The 12,738-nt window shown below is 42.9% G+C and overlaps 2 protein-coding genes across 2 annotated transcripts in view; one reads left to right on the forward strand and one right to left on the reverse strand.

Annotated features, from left to right (window-relative positions):
• Window positions 1-1,428: 1,428 nt before the first annotated feature.
• LOC149109374 (uncharacterized) lies at window positions 1,429-2,969 on the reverse strand. Its single transcript, XM_089294334.1, has one exon. It carries the CDS (start codon window positions 2,967-2,969, stop codon window positions 1,563-1,565), a length of 1,407 nt encoding a protein of 468 aa, XP_089150460.1. The 3' UTR covers window positions 1,429-1,562.
• Window positions 2,970-5,851: 2,882 nt separating this feature from the next.
• LOC110048948 (uncharacterized) overlaps window positions 5,852-12,738 on the forward strand; it is a 32,879-nt gene continuing 25,992 nt past the window's right edge. The window contains exons 1-2 of the mRNA XM_089294445.1: window positions 5,852-6,084; window positions 7,718-8,089. Coding sequence (XP_089150571.1) covers window positions 5,994-6,084; window positions 7,718-8,089 — 463 coding nt within the window. The 5' untranslated portion in view covers window positions 5,852-5,993. The remainder of the gene's footprint in view (window positions 6,085-7,717; window positions 8,090-12,738) is intronic.

Consider the following 12,738-nt stretch of genomic DNA (forward strand, 5'->3'; position numbering starts at 1 on the left):
GCTTGCTGTGTGATATCGACGGCAGGTGCTGTCTGGGTCTTGCCCTGAGGTGCGCTCTCGGATTGTTCGGTTGACATTCTGGAACAAATGCGTATGCTGAGCAAATATAATAAGGCTTAGAAATTACTCACAATTTGTCTGCAATCCCTCAGTAGTTGTTGAGGATTGCTGCGGAATTTCTTCCAATTTTGCTTCGGCTTTTCTCTCCAAAATGGGAGTTAAAATCAATATGTTTTGTGGTGATGAACACCGCGTTGGCCGCAGCAAGAAACCGGCCGCACTTCAAAGCAAGGTTGCCGGACAGATTGGAGAGCTCTTTGTTTATGATGTAGTCGTTTCTGAGTTCTTTTTGGTAAGCGTCGATGTCTTTGATTTTGACGGTCATTCCGACCGCTTTGGATACAAGAAAAATAAAGCTGTCGATAAGGCTTTCTGTTGTCTTTGAGCCCACGTACGTCTCGTAGCGTTTGGTGTATTTCTCGACCTCTTTGTCAGGTGCTTCACCTGCTCGTGGGTTAGCTGCACTCCGATTGCCTCTCTGGCTTTGCCTGTGGACACCAGCACGGCCAGCTGCTCGCGAAGAGCGGGAATGTCAGGTCCGGGGGAGATTGGCAGTATACCTCCGGCTGGCCCACTCGGCTCGGGCTCGGTTTGAAGAAGGTTCATAACTTCTGCTAACGCGGCCTCTTCTTCAGCCATTGTGCAAGACTATATATTCAACTTTCATTTTTTTATTCAAAATAACTTTACCCCGTAGGGGTGTCGAAGCGAGAACACAAGATAAGAGAACTTTCGCTCTTTCAGCTTTGAAACCAGACCTTTGTACTCATCCTGAGAGTGTTCGCTAGCGTAATCATCAAAAATGGCTTTCGTGGTCTTGGCCGAGGGGGTGTAAAAGAGGACGATCGCCGCCACGTTCTCCCGGAAGGAAGATGTTATGCCGGTCATCTTCTGGGTCAGCACCCAAACGCTGATGCCAATATGCCGAGCAGAAAAGGCGAGATTCACCAGCTCGCCTGTACGCCCTTTCACATCTTTGGAGGCTGCGCAGTCATCGAGGATTATGAGCGTGTTGGTGCCCTCGGAAAGCCATCTCACGAGCTTCAACCACTTTTCCACGTCGTGCTCGCATACTATCACATCCATTCTTGGATCATTTTCACCAATTCTGTGGTAGGTCTTGTTGTGCGCGAACGTCGGGCAGATGAGCACGATGTAGTCGAACTTGAAGCGGAAAGGGCCGTAGATCTGGTCCACCACAAACCTTGATTTGCCTGAATTCGTCGGCCCCACGATGAGAGCGTTGAAGGGTATCTTGCTTGGGTCCATGTTCATATTCAATTCTGTACAGATTCTAGCTGTCTGTCCATAATGTTGGACACCAGCAATTACCGACAATTACCGCTCTTTTGTTTATTTCATGTTGCGGTGTTTTATCTGGAGCCTTGGGCTCTATTTTTTGCGCCGTTGGTTGTGCTTGCTGAGTTTCGGTCGAAGCTGGTTTCCTTGATTCGGCTGTTGCGGCTTTGTGTATCGGGTTGGAAGGATGGCTGTTGGGAGGATTAATTTTTGACGGGCCGCCTGCCATGAGTTTGAGCGCAGCTTTTTTTTGTCTTCGGGTTTACCTCGTTGTTTACCCCCAGTTTCATCCCGGAGACCGCCTGTTTCAGCTTGTTGTTGTAACCTATTGTGCTTTCGGTGTTGATTATCATTTGCGCGGGCATAAGCCAGGCCATGGGGGCTACAGCAAGATTGAGCCTGACCTTCGCTTGATCCACCGCGAGCTGGTACCTTTGCACGCTCTTGGCCAGGTCGGGCTGTCTGATCGCGTCTTCCATCAGAACAAGAAACTCGCTTTGGGCTTCTCTCGCTCGACCGCCAGAGCCGAGAATACTGCTGCGTACGTTGACTTGCGCGCCCAGGATGCAATAAACGAAAGCCTCGATTGACTGGTTTTTTCGCGCCAAGCCCGCCTGCGTCAAACTTGATGTTGTGTTTGGCGCGAACCAGTCCGATTGGGTATCAGAAGCAGCACCCGGCTCGATGTAATAAATCAAGTCCCCTTTTATAGCTTTCCCGCCTTCATCGCTGAATTTGTTCCATCCAGGGTATTTATAGTCAGTTTTAGTCGCGCCTGACGCGTACACGTAAATGCTTCCCAGACCGTGGTTTTCCCCGTGCGTGTAGCGGAAATCACTCGACGGGTCTATACTGAACTCGCTGCATAGCCTTTTGTACGAAGCAACGTCATAATGATTATTGAATTGGCTGAAAGGCGGGTCTCCGGGCAAAGCGCTTATGCTCTGAATACCTCCAAGCTGGTACAAAATGCGCCTGACCGTGAAATACACGTAGAAGATATAAAAAGCTCTTATCTGTGGGGGGAGATTTATCCCGTTGTCAAAGATTTCGCGAGAAATTCCACACCCTTGTGTCGCGCAGAAAACCGCGAAGTTGAATTGTTGCGACCAATATTTCATGTCAGGCCCTCCTAACCAGTGTTTTGATTCGGTTCCAGAAGTGTGCCTGAGTTTGGTTTTTTGAAATATTTCTCTGAATTTTGTCGTGAAATATTGGTCAGGCGTGACGTAGATTTTGATTTCGGCGTTAAATATTTTTTTCAAGCTTGGCGCTTTGCCATCGAAAGGCTCCGCAGGGATTGCCAAAGAAACTGTCGAACCAGGTGGCGACAATTGATAAGGAAAACCTCCGCTCTCTCCCAAACCAAGCGCTTGTTTCATTTCCGCACTCCAATACCGCCTGTCTGAGCCGAAGACGCTTTGAAACGAGCCTTCGCTTTGTTTGAAAAACACCTCTGCGGTTGCGTGATTTTTCTCGTCGATGCTTTCTTGTGAAAAGAACTGGCTTTTTTCCGCTTTTGGAAAGTGGTTTAAAAAATTTGGCCACGTCTTTTTCTTCGCGGCATCCGCTTTCTTCACAAACTCAGGATCTTTCCACAAATTCGCCATCTATTTGAACACAATTTTGTTTGTTAAATATAAAATGGTTGTTCTAACTATTGTCACCCAAGAGAACGGAGGGACTATCTATTTTGAAGAGCCGCTACCGAAAGTACATTTCATGAAACTCATATCTTGTAGTTTATACAACAGCTGGGACACTTTGAAAAAAGAAGGTTCGGCCACCTTGGGAGATAAAGACAAAGATAGAGCTGTATCAGTCAGTAAATTACTCCCAGGGCATTATAGTTTAGAAAGATTGGCAAGAGAAATAGACGGTCTGTTCGCCAAATATCAATATAAAGAGTTGCAAACAGCAATAAACCAACCTGTTGGCCAGCTTGTAATCAGAAATTTTGGGGCTGGGGCAAAACCTATTGAACTTGATCGCGATTTAGCCAATTTGCTTGGTATTGGGCGAAAGTTGCTGCCTATAACCTTCGTAAAACGGCTTACAGCTCCAACGACATATTTTATTCATTGTGATTTGATGAACAAAGAACGGAATCTGTTCAATGGCAAACGGTCAGATGTCTTAGCCCTTTTTGATTTGAAAGGGAAGCCTTTCGAAAAGGTAAGCTACCAGGGTTCTCCGCAACAGGTTTTGCGAGACTGCTCTACAGACGAGTTTATAAATAGCATCACTATTAGCGTCAAAGATGAAAATGGCGAACTCTTTGATTTCAAGGGCTTCCCGCTTCTTTTTGAATTAGAGTTAAATTAAATTTCTTTATATACACAATGTCGTCGGCAAATCTGTTACCTCCAAGCGCGCCGCCTGCCTCGCCTCTCTATCCAGTACTGTCGACGCCTTCTGAAAATTTCCGCTTGCAAAAGATCAACGAGATTTCCAACAGTTTGGACCGTGAGGTCGGCCACTATCGCCTCGTTGCAAAAAAAATACAAACGGGCAAGAAAATTCGTTAATTGGAGTGCCGCCGGCTCCAGTGTTCTCTCGGCAGCGTTTTCCAGCGCAAGTTTTGACTCCGCTCTGTCTATGGTTGGCCTGCCGGCAACAGTTCTTCTTGGCGGCGCTGGTGGATGCTTCGCTCTCGTTTCATCAGGGCTGATAATCGCCAGCAAAAAACTTGATTCGAAAATAAAGAAACATCAAGAGATTACCGCGCTCGCCGTTGCCAAGCGGGATACAATCAACAGATTGCTCTCTAAAGCTTTGAACAACAACGAAGTGTCTTCCCACGAGTTTGACACCATCCTTTCCGAGTTTCAACAGTATAACGCACTCAGGGAACAAGTCCGAGCAAAGATGCTTCGCCAACCGTCAAAGAGAAAGCTTACTGATGTTGATGTAAAGAAACTGGAGAATGACATCCGCGGCAGACTTCAAAATGAACTCATAAAAAAAATAACAGGTTCCCCTGCTTCGAACTGACTTTTAGAAACGGACGGTTTTATTTGCATATTATAAAAGCATGATTGCCTGCTTCCACTTGGTTGCGTTTCTTCTGAATGAATATTTCACACCTGAGTAGCAAACAAATGCTCGCGATATTACGCGCGAGGTCGTTGCTGCTATGCTTGAGGCCGATGAGGTTTTTTACTAGGAACACCACACCTTTTTTCGCTAACGCTCCCTGCCAAAAAGGAACCACTCACGCCAATTGTAACCATCCCAAGAGCATACTACCAAAAAATTCTTGTACTCAGCGATGGCTTCTATGAGAGGTATTAACTCAGTAGGCGGGCTTAGCGATACTTTATGAATAGTTCCCTCCCTTTCGAAACAGGGGAAGCAACAACCCTCGAAATAGCAGTCCGGATATTCTAAACAAATTATCATTAGTGCAACCTGCTGCCTGTATTGGCAGAAAGGCAGTTTTAAAATATGCTCGTGCACCTTATCCCAGCCCAAAGCCTTTTTTTCCCTTCTTTTTTTCTATACTCCTTGTAGATTATCTCACGAAGCTCGGGAGGGAGGTTTTGAATGGCCTCGGAAAGTTCGCAGCTTTCTTTCCGGCCCCGCATTAACCACGCACACTTGTTTGTTGCTGGAAGCATCGCTTATGTTCGGGCGGTATAACAGCGAGCTCGTTTGTTTTTAATTGGAATCCCTCCCTCCCCCGTTGTTGTAAGTAGTATATAGGGAGTCAGACAAATAATGTTTCAAAGAGGGACCCAGCATTTCCCCGTTTTGCAGCCCCCTAGTTCAACCGAAGCGAGCTTGCGAGCTTCGAAATTAAAGCTGGGGGCTGCAAAACGGGGAAATGCTTCTTCCTCTGCGAAACGTTATTTGTCTGACTCCCTATATACTACTGCCTGGTACTTAATTTGACGACGTGTTTCTATTGCGGAGGTGAGTATTACACCACAGACACAGACAATTTTACATATTTACGAATAAATGAGGACTTAAAACGGTAGCGCGACCTTCACAGAAACGATGGATTCGTGCTATCGAGCAATGGTCATATCAAACTTTTCAAGTCTGTCAACAAATATGGCACACACCTCCGACTACGAGTAAGTATTCCACGGCATGACAGAACTGTCATTATGTCTCATTAACTTCCGCTTGGAGGCGAACGACAATTGCTAAAGGTACCCTACCACAAATTTCGTGATCTATATTTCACCAGGAATGGATGTTAGATGTAAATTATTACTTTTCATCCAACAACTCATGTGAGCAAAGAAGCAACGCGGTCTACCTCTAATTGTGTCAAACCATTTCCCGTGTTCCGCCCGGCTCATTTTTGATTTAACATAACATTTTGTTTGCAAAGAATATAGAAGTGCTTTCGACGATTGTGTTTTGATTATTTTTGACACAAATGCAAAAATGACCCCAAATAATGACACGATGTTTAGAGGGAAAGCAGGCTTTAATACTCCCACAGGAACGCTCTCTCATGCGTGTTGCGTGACTCAATTTGCGTGATGTGATCAGGCTGATTAAACATGGCGACGTTGACAACTGAGACTGTTATCTAACGGCGACAAACGAGTGTTTTTTTCGTTCCTTGAGTGACTGCGACATCACCATTTAGAGACTTGAAAGTTTTCTGTGAGCTGATGATCGCGGTAAACGTTCTTTCGTCAAGCCACGTCTTATATTTTATCCTGTTTCCGATACTTCCGCATGCAGGAACGTGTCGGGGATTCAGTATTTATTCGAAATCTGTTTCATTTGCTGCATGAAATGAAAATAGAATGGTGCTGGTGACAAACATGGACGAATTACATTCGTTAAACTGGAAGTTAAAGTCTGATCACAAATATGTCTAATATAAGCACAGAGTCATATAAAGGAATACATGCTTTCAGATGGTTGTCTGAAGCCGATATTCTCAGTAAAGACAGTTTAGGCCCAGGTCAAACGTCGAACTTCACCTGAGACGAACTACTGTGAATTGCAATTTGAGTCGATCCAAACGGATAAAGCCCAGCTCTAATTCGAATTAAGATCGACCAAACGTCGAACTTATCATGAACTTAATCCGCTCAGTTTAGTCGATCAGCTTAGTTCGTCTCATGTGAAGTTTGACGTTTGACCTGAGCCGTAGCTAAGTTTGTTTGAATTCATCATACGGTTAACCAAAGTGTTCCGTGTTATTCAGTGAAATGTTGATGTAATTCATTAAAAGGATAAAACCCGGGGATAAAACAAAACTTATTTTTATCTACCGCGAAATCATCATTATCTTTCGTTAACCGAAGTTATGTGAGATTGTTATGGAGAATGCAACAAAATTGGACACGCAACGATGACTGTAAGAAGCTGACATCAAGCTTTGGAGACGAGAGCAGTTTTCCCGGGAGTGGGGTACTCCTTGGATATTTGGTGAGAGTGTACCACACGGATTTCTTAATCTTGGCCCTTATTACGTTCTTTTGCATACCCGTTTCAGTGTTTACTTCATGCAGGGACCTTTAACCTCACGGATCTACTTTTTTATTTATCGTCACACTCATCTTTTATGATTGTTCACCAGCATTTACTTATCTTAATAAGCTGTTTAATCTAGGGTTTGTAAGCGGTATTTTTCAGTTCAGGCTTTGGCTAGCTGTCTGCTTGATGCCTCTTTCTTCCGCGTTTCGTGCATGTGGCAGTCAGCCGTGTGTCTAGCTCGCTGTGTATATGAATAACCGAGTGTCCCCTAGCAAGACAGGAACGGCCGGATTTTTGTGCCTGCTCAGTTTAAGGAGGAATTAGATGAAATATAACATTTTTAGCCGTATGCCGTCAGTTTGCTTTGTTTAGGTGCTGTCCACTGCTGAGATCACAGTTAAAGTGACGGGGGTGGGGTGGCGGGGGGGGGCGGAGAGGGGGGGAATCACATAGATAGCGCTCTTGTCTATAGTGCGCTGAACTCTGAGCTGGGACACTGACCTGGATAATTTTGTCTGAAGCAAGACACTTAAATATGCCACCCTCCAAAAAGTAGCATAAATGACGATGAAAAGCTGTCGGTAACACTGCGATAAAGGAATATCATCCCATCCACCAGGGGTAGAAATACTCTTAGTCCCTTCATACTATGGAAACCAGAGATGATCGTCGCCCTGTCGGGCCATTAGGCTCAAATGTAGATTCCACCTGTTTTACCAGTTAAGTTATTTAAGTTTCGAAGTAAAAATCGTTTCCCAAGGATTATGGATATATACATAAATTGAAGACGTTACAAGACCTTTACAAAATCCATGTGTTCGGTCGTAAATGGACTTAAATAGTTCAATTTTATTTTTAAGGGTTTTTAATACTTTGTGAGAGACACTGACAATTTTGTTTTGTGCAGTCTGTGGACTACAGTTCATCTCGCCCTTTAATGGAAACAAGGTGACTGGAGTTCTTGGATCATCTGTTAACTTCACTTGGGCCTTTCATGGAAGAAACGTAGGCAGAGTTGAGTGGGGAACAAAATACGATGGTGCTGTTAGCATTAAAGATGTTCTGGTTTCCATAGACAAGCTCCAAACAATCGCTACTACACAGAATCCTCCATACAGTGGACGTGTGAGTGGAGACTGGGATGGAAGCAGCCCTGGACAGGCCACTTTCACACTGAACTCAGTCCAGAAAGCAGATGAAAGGTTCTATAGTTGCGGACTTTCACCCGAGAAGCTTGGTGGACAACCTGTTTATGATATTGTTCAGTTGCTTGTTGTGGGTAAGTGAACAAAATTAAAGGTAAATAATCTCCTTACCAATTTCTCTCCCAAACTCTGTTTTGTATTTTCAATTTACTAATTAAAAGACTAAAAGATTGTACTGATAGTAGCTTCAAACTTGGATCTGATAGTGTTGAAGCAGTAAGTTGCTGTTTTTGGGAATTTGCAGTTTCGTGTTTTAAGTAAGTACAAGTCAGCACATTTTTTATGGTGTACCTTACTATAACCTGCAAGTACAAGTAATTCATACTCCCAACATTTATTGCATGATATTAAGTGTGCATAGAATGTGAGGTACATATAATTAACATACAGTACCAGAAGTATATAACCCCAAAGCGAGTAACTCCGACCAATGCTGCTTTTTTTAGCGAGCCAATCAAAATTTGCATCCTAATAATGGAGTGTTGACTACTGTTATGTCACAGTTTGTCATTTCTTCCGGAGCAATGGCGGACACATTTGTCTGCTTATAGCGGAGCTTTCCACGCTGGATGCTGCATGTATGATGATTTTTCTTGAAATGACTGAATATTCGTAAGCAACAGACTGGTTTTCTTTTCAAAGTAATCCACTACACTCCGGCTCCCATTCGCTTCTGTAACCAAGCATTTTTGTGGCTCGTTGCGTCGAAGGGACGGATTAGTACTATCAACTTGGGCCTTGCGAAACGGACTTGACTAAGAGAAAAGCTTGGCAGAGCTCAAGCGGTCATTCATTACTTTAGTGTCAGAGATAAAGGGCAGTTTGCACAAAAAAAAAACAGTAAGATCTAAAATTCAGGAGAACCACATGATTTACAACAAAATACATAACTAAATTGAGTTATCTAGAAGACAAATTTCTTAACGTTTTTCAAGATCAGTGAAAGGATAGGCAACAATGAAATTAGTTGCCATGCGATAAATTTCATAGCAATGATACCCTTTAGGATCACCTGGCTTATCTTGGTTGGGCAGTCTGTATGTGGTGGTGGTGGTGAGGATAATGATAAAGAAGAACAAGTTGCCCTCACTCAACGAAACACAACTATCCGCTGGGCTTGCACTTGAAGAAGAATTCTTTTTTTCGTTAACAAGAACTAATTTAGCGCTTATAGTCACATTAAACTAGTAAGTCCATTATAATGCGAATAGACCTTTCCCGCATTCCACTTCAGTGCGTACGAACAATAGCACAAGAGCGAGGTTGGGGTGGACATTTTCATACATTTACTGTATTTTTGTCCACCCTGACCTCGACTTGGCGCTATTGTTTGTTGGAATGCGGGAAAGGTCTATTTTCTATCATTTTGATATCAACATAAGCCTGCTGTTCAAACAACATGTCCGCATAAAGGGTGAGTCGTGGTCGTGACATCTCCCACTACCGGAGTGGTTGAACTGATATCACCAAGTCTTGGATTCAAATTCCATTGAAGTATGATATTTTTAGCCTCTCTTGGTAATACCCTATTTACATGGTACGTATTGCAACTATTGTAACGAAGTGAACACCGGATTCCCTTTTAGTTGTGGCAGTTCAGAATTACATGTCTCTCGTTTTGTGGCGTACTTAATTACATGATGTGTGACACTCTCCCAGGCCGACAAGATTATATATCATACAGCATGGTTCTATGTAAAAAGAGAGAAATGACTGCAGTAAAGCACAAAATGTATAAGGATAGTATTACATAGTCCCACGGCAAATCTAATATTGTTCACTTAATGTTAATGGTCATTCTGATCGTTCCTTGATTCTCTGCATTGTTTTCTGAGCAGCAAGTCGTACAGGACGATGTTGCTTATCATTTATTGTTTCTCTGCCTGTGTTCCTATTACTGCGCATGCTGCTTTCGTTTAACAACTCCAATGGATATACTTTATAGTATCTCTAAAGGACTTGAAAGCTCTTTTCCACAACGTACTCTTACACATCTCACTAATCCGTCTTTCCCTGTGTGTAAATTAGTAACGACACCTTCTTCCAACTGGTTGCGTGGTGTATTATGATATATGAGAACGACGTTTCCTATAGCAATGTCTTCTTTTTTCTTGTTTGATGTTTTCTCTCGGTAATAGTGATGTTCGCGCAAACTCGTTAGATGTTCCTGTTGTTATCGTGTCCAGATAGCTTGTATTACTTTCTTGTAATACTTTGCTCTTTTCGTTAGTTCTTTAACTGAAATTTGATCGGGTCGGAGGAGTGGCTTTGTTGAGATCTACGTAAGGATATCTTAATTGAAGGCGTTTTAACGTTACCTCTATTTCAGTGAGTATCGTGTTTAGTTCAATCACGTTCGGACAGGTTTTCCCTACTGTCTTCTTAAAGCATCTTTTCACCAGCCCTTTATCCCTTTCCTAGAATTCTCCCCACCCGAAGCTCTTTCCGTTATGAATTTCCAGGTGATGTCATGGCTGGGGAAGACCTGTTGTGAAACATTTGTTTTCAAGGACTTAACTTTGCGTTTTTCCAAGCTCTTGAGCCCCCCTCTCCCCCCCGGGGGGGGGGGACTCCCACATAGAAAGGACGGGAGTACTCGTCAGAAATTTTAAAAACAACCCCTCAGAAATATGGGTGTGGCTTGAATTTGTCTTCACCCCTAAGAGGCACCAATTCTAAAACAAAACATTATCTCCTGTCATATTTTTCCTCAAAAGCTCCCGCTGTGGACCTTTTGAGGCTGAACTCCCTAAGACGTACCAAAACCGATCTTGTCACCCCTTATGCGCAGGTGATCATATTTACGAAACTCTGATTTTTGAGTTTTTTTTTTTCTTTCAGGTTTTAGCTTATTGTTTCCTCTGTTAAAAAGAGAGACATGTAGGGTAGGAATTGCCTAGAGTATACACATTACTATCATTTCACACTAATTTACCTTTACTTGTGTACAGAGCCACCTAATGCCTGTAAATGCTTACAGGGTATGATTATGTAGGTAGGCCATATGTTGAAATTTTTACAGAAATCATTTTAGGGAAAAAACTTAAGGAACCACAGAATTTCTGAATTTTTACCAGATACATGTAAGATTCAAGTTTATATGAAAAAGTACTCAATAAACTTTACTTACTATTATTAAAAAGAAATTATTATTATTATTATTATGATTATGATTACTATTATTGTTATTATTGTTATTATTGTTATTATTATTTATTAAAAGGTACGACGAGCACCCCATCCTTTTAAATGGGAGCCCCCCCCCTCCCCCCCCCCCCTCCCCGGGTTGAGCCACGGCCTTGAAAGTTTTTGTGCAGGCAACCTTCTCCTCAGTAGGTCTCTTGGTACTTTTCACAAATAACATTTCGTTTTATTTCAGCACCAGCCTTGCTCCAAACTGTCAATTCTCCCGCTTTCTTTAAAAAGGCTTGGGTCGTAGTCTGGAAATCCGCCTTCGCTCCTGTCTCATTTGTGCTTTTTGACGAGTGATACCTTAGCTAGAAGGAGTTATAGGGGGGATGCGATTTAGGCAAATGAGCGGCCGGTTAAGCACCCATGAACTTCCGGTGTTACTTTATTCTAACAGTAGGTAATCAACGAGTGATAACGTAACGATCAAGTATACAAATAAACTTGACTCTCCTTGCACGCTGAGACTCCATCAAAACTCATGCAAAGTGAAACCGAGTTTTCAAGTTGGTGCGTGCGTGCATGTATGTATGCATGGATGTATGGATGGATGGATGGATGTATGGATGTATGGATGTATGGATGTATGGATGTATGGATAGATGGATGGATGGATGGATGGATGGATGTGTGTATGTATGTCTGTTTCGTCGTCCTTTTTAAATAGAGGAGTAACCTGTCCCATCTTCCAGCGTGAAGGATGATGCCCCTGTAGAATTGCAGTGTAAAGAATTTTCCTGCCTAGCACCGCTATGGCGCACGGAGGTTCTTTTATTAAGAACGGGGGAGCACGTCGTGACCACACGCATTTCGCATGTTACTATTTGACAACAACTCCTCTATTTGCGTCTTATTTGTAAGATGAAAACTAAGACGATTTTTATTTGCTTCATAAGAATGGCGTTTATGCTTGGGTGGTTGTCAAAATCTTTTCCGGAGTCATGCTCTTCAACTTTCCCGACAATGCGCGCAAAGTTGTCATTAAATAGCTCTGCTATTCGGTGTATCTCGTAGAGAACAGTGTCTTTTTCGATAAGCGTTATGTCATTCGTTTGTTTAGAGTTCCTAGAGTGTAAGAAGGGCTGGTATGTCGTCCAAAACACCTGCCGGCGCCTTGTTATTAAAGAATTCTCTTATGGCTTTGCGCCTTCATGAAGCGCAGATATTTCTTTGTGTATAGCTGATAATTATTATCCGTCCTGTCCTTTGTGAATATTTTCCAGGCCTATTTCTGTAGTGTATCGCCTTGTGCCATTCCTCTGTCATGTAAAGGACTTGTTTGCTCCGCACCTGAAATTGTTTCAACGGAGCATGCTCGTTACGCACCTCCTTAAAAAGTGTTTGGAACACAAAAAGTTTGTCGTCTACGTCTTCCAAGATATCTATGGCACCAAAAGGAACAGTTTTCAAATCAGCTAAACACATATCTCGATCAAAGTACTTTAGACTGCAGAAACGCAGCTTTCTCGATTTCATTTTTCAACAAACGACAACAACAACATAATGACCTTTTGATGAAAATATTTGCAGTTAT

Source organism: Orbicella faveolata, unplaced genomic scaffold (assembly GCF_042242905.1).
Source record: "Orbicella faveolata isolate gen_17 unplaced genomic scaffold, um_ofav_v1 contig_25, whole genome shotgun sequence".
Taxonomy (NCBI): domain Eukaryota; kingdom Metazoa; phylum Cnidaria; class Anthozoa; order Scleractinia; family Merulinidae; genus Orbicella; species Orbicella faveolata.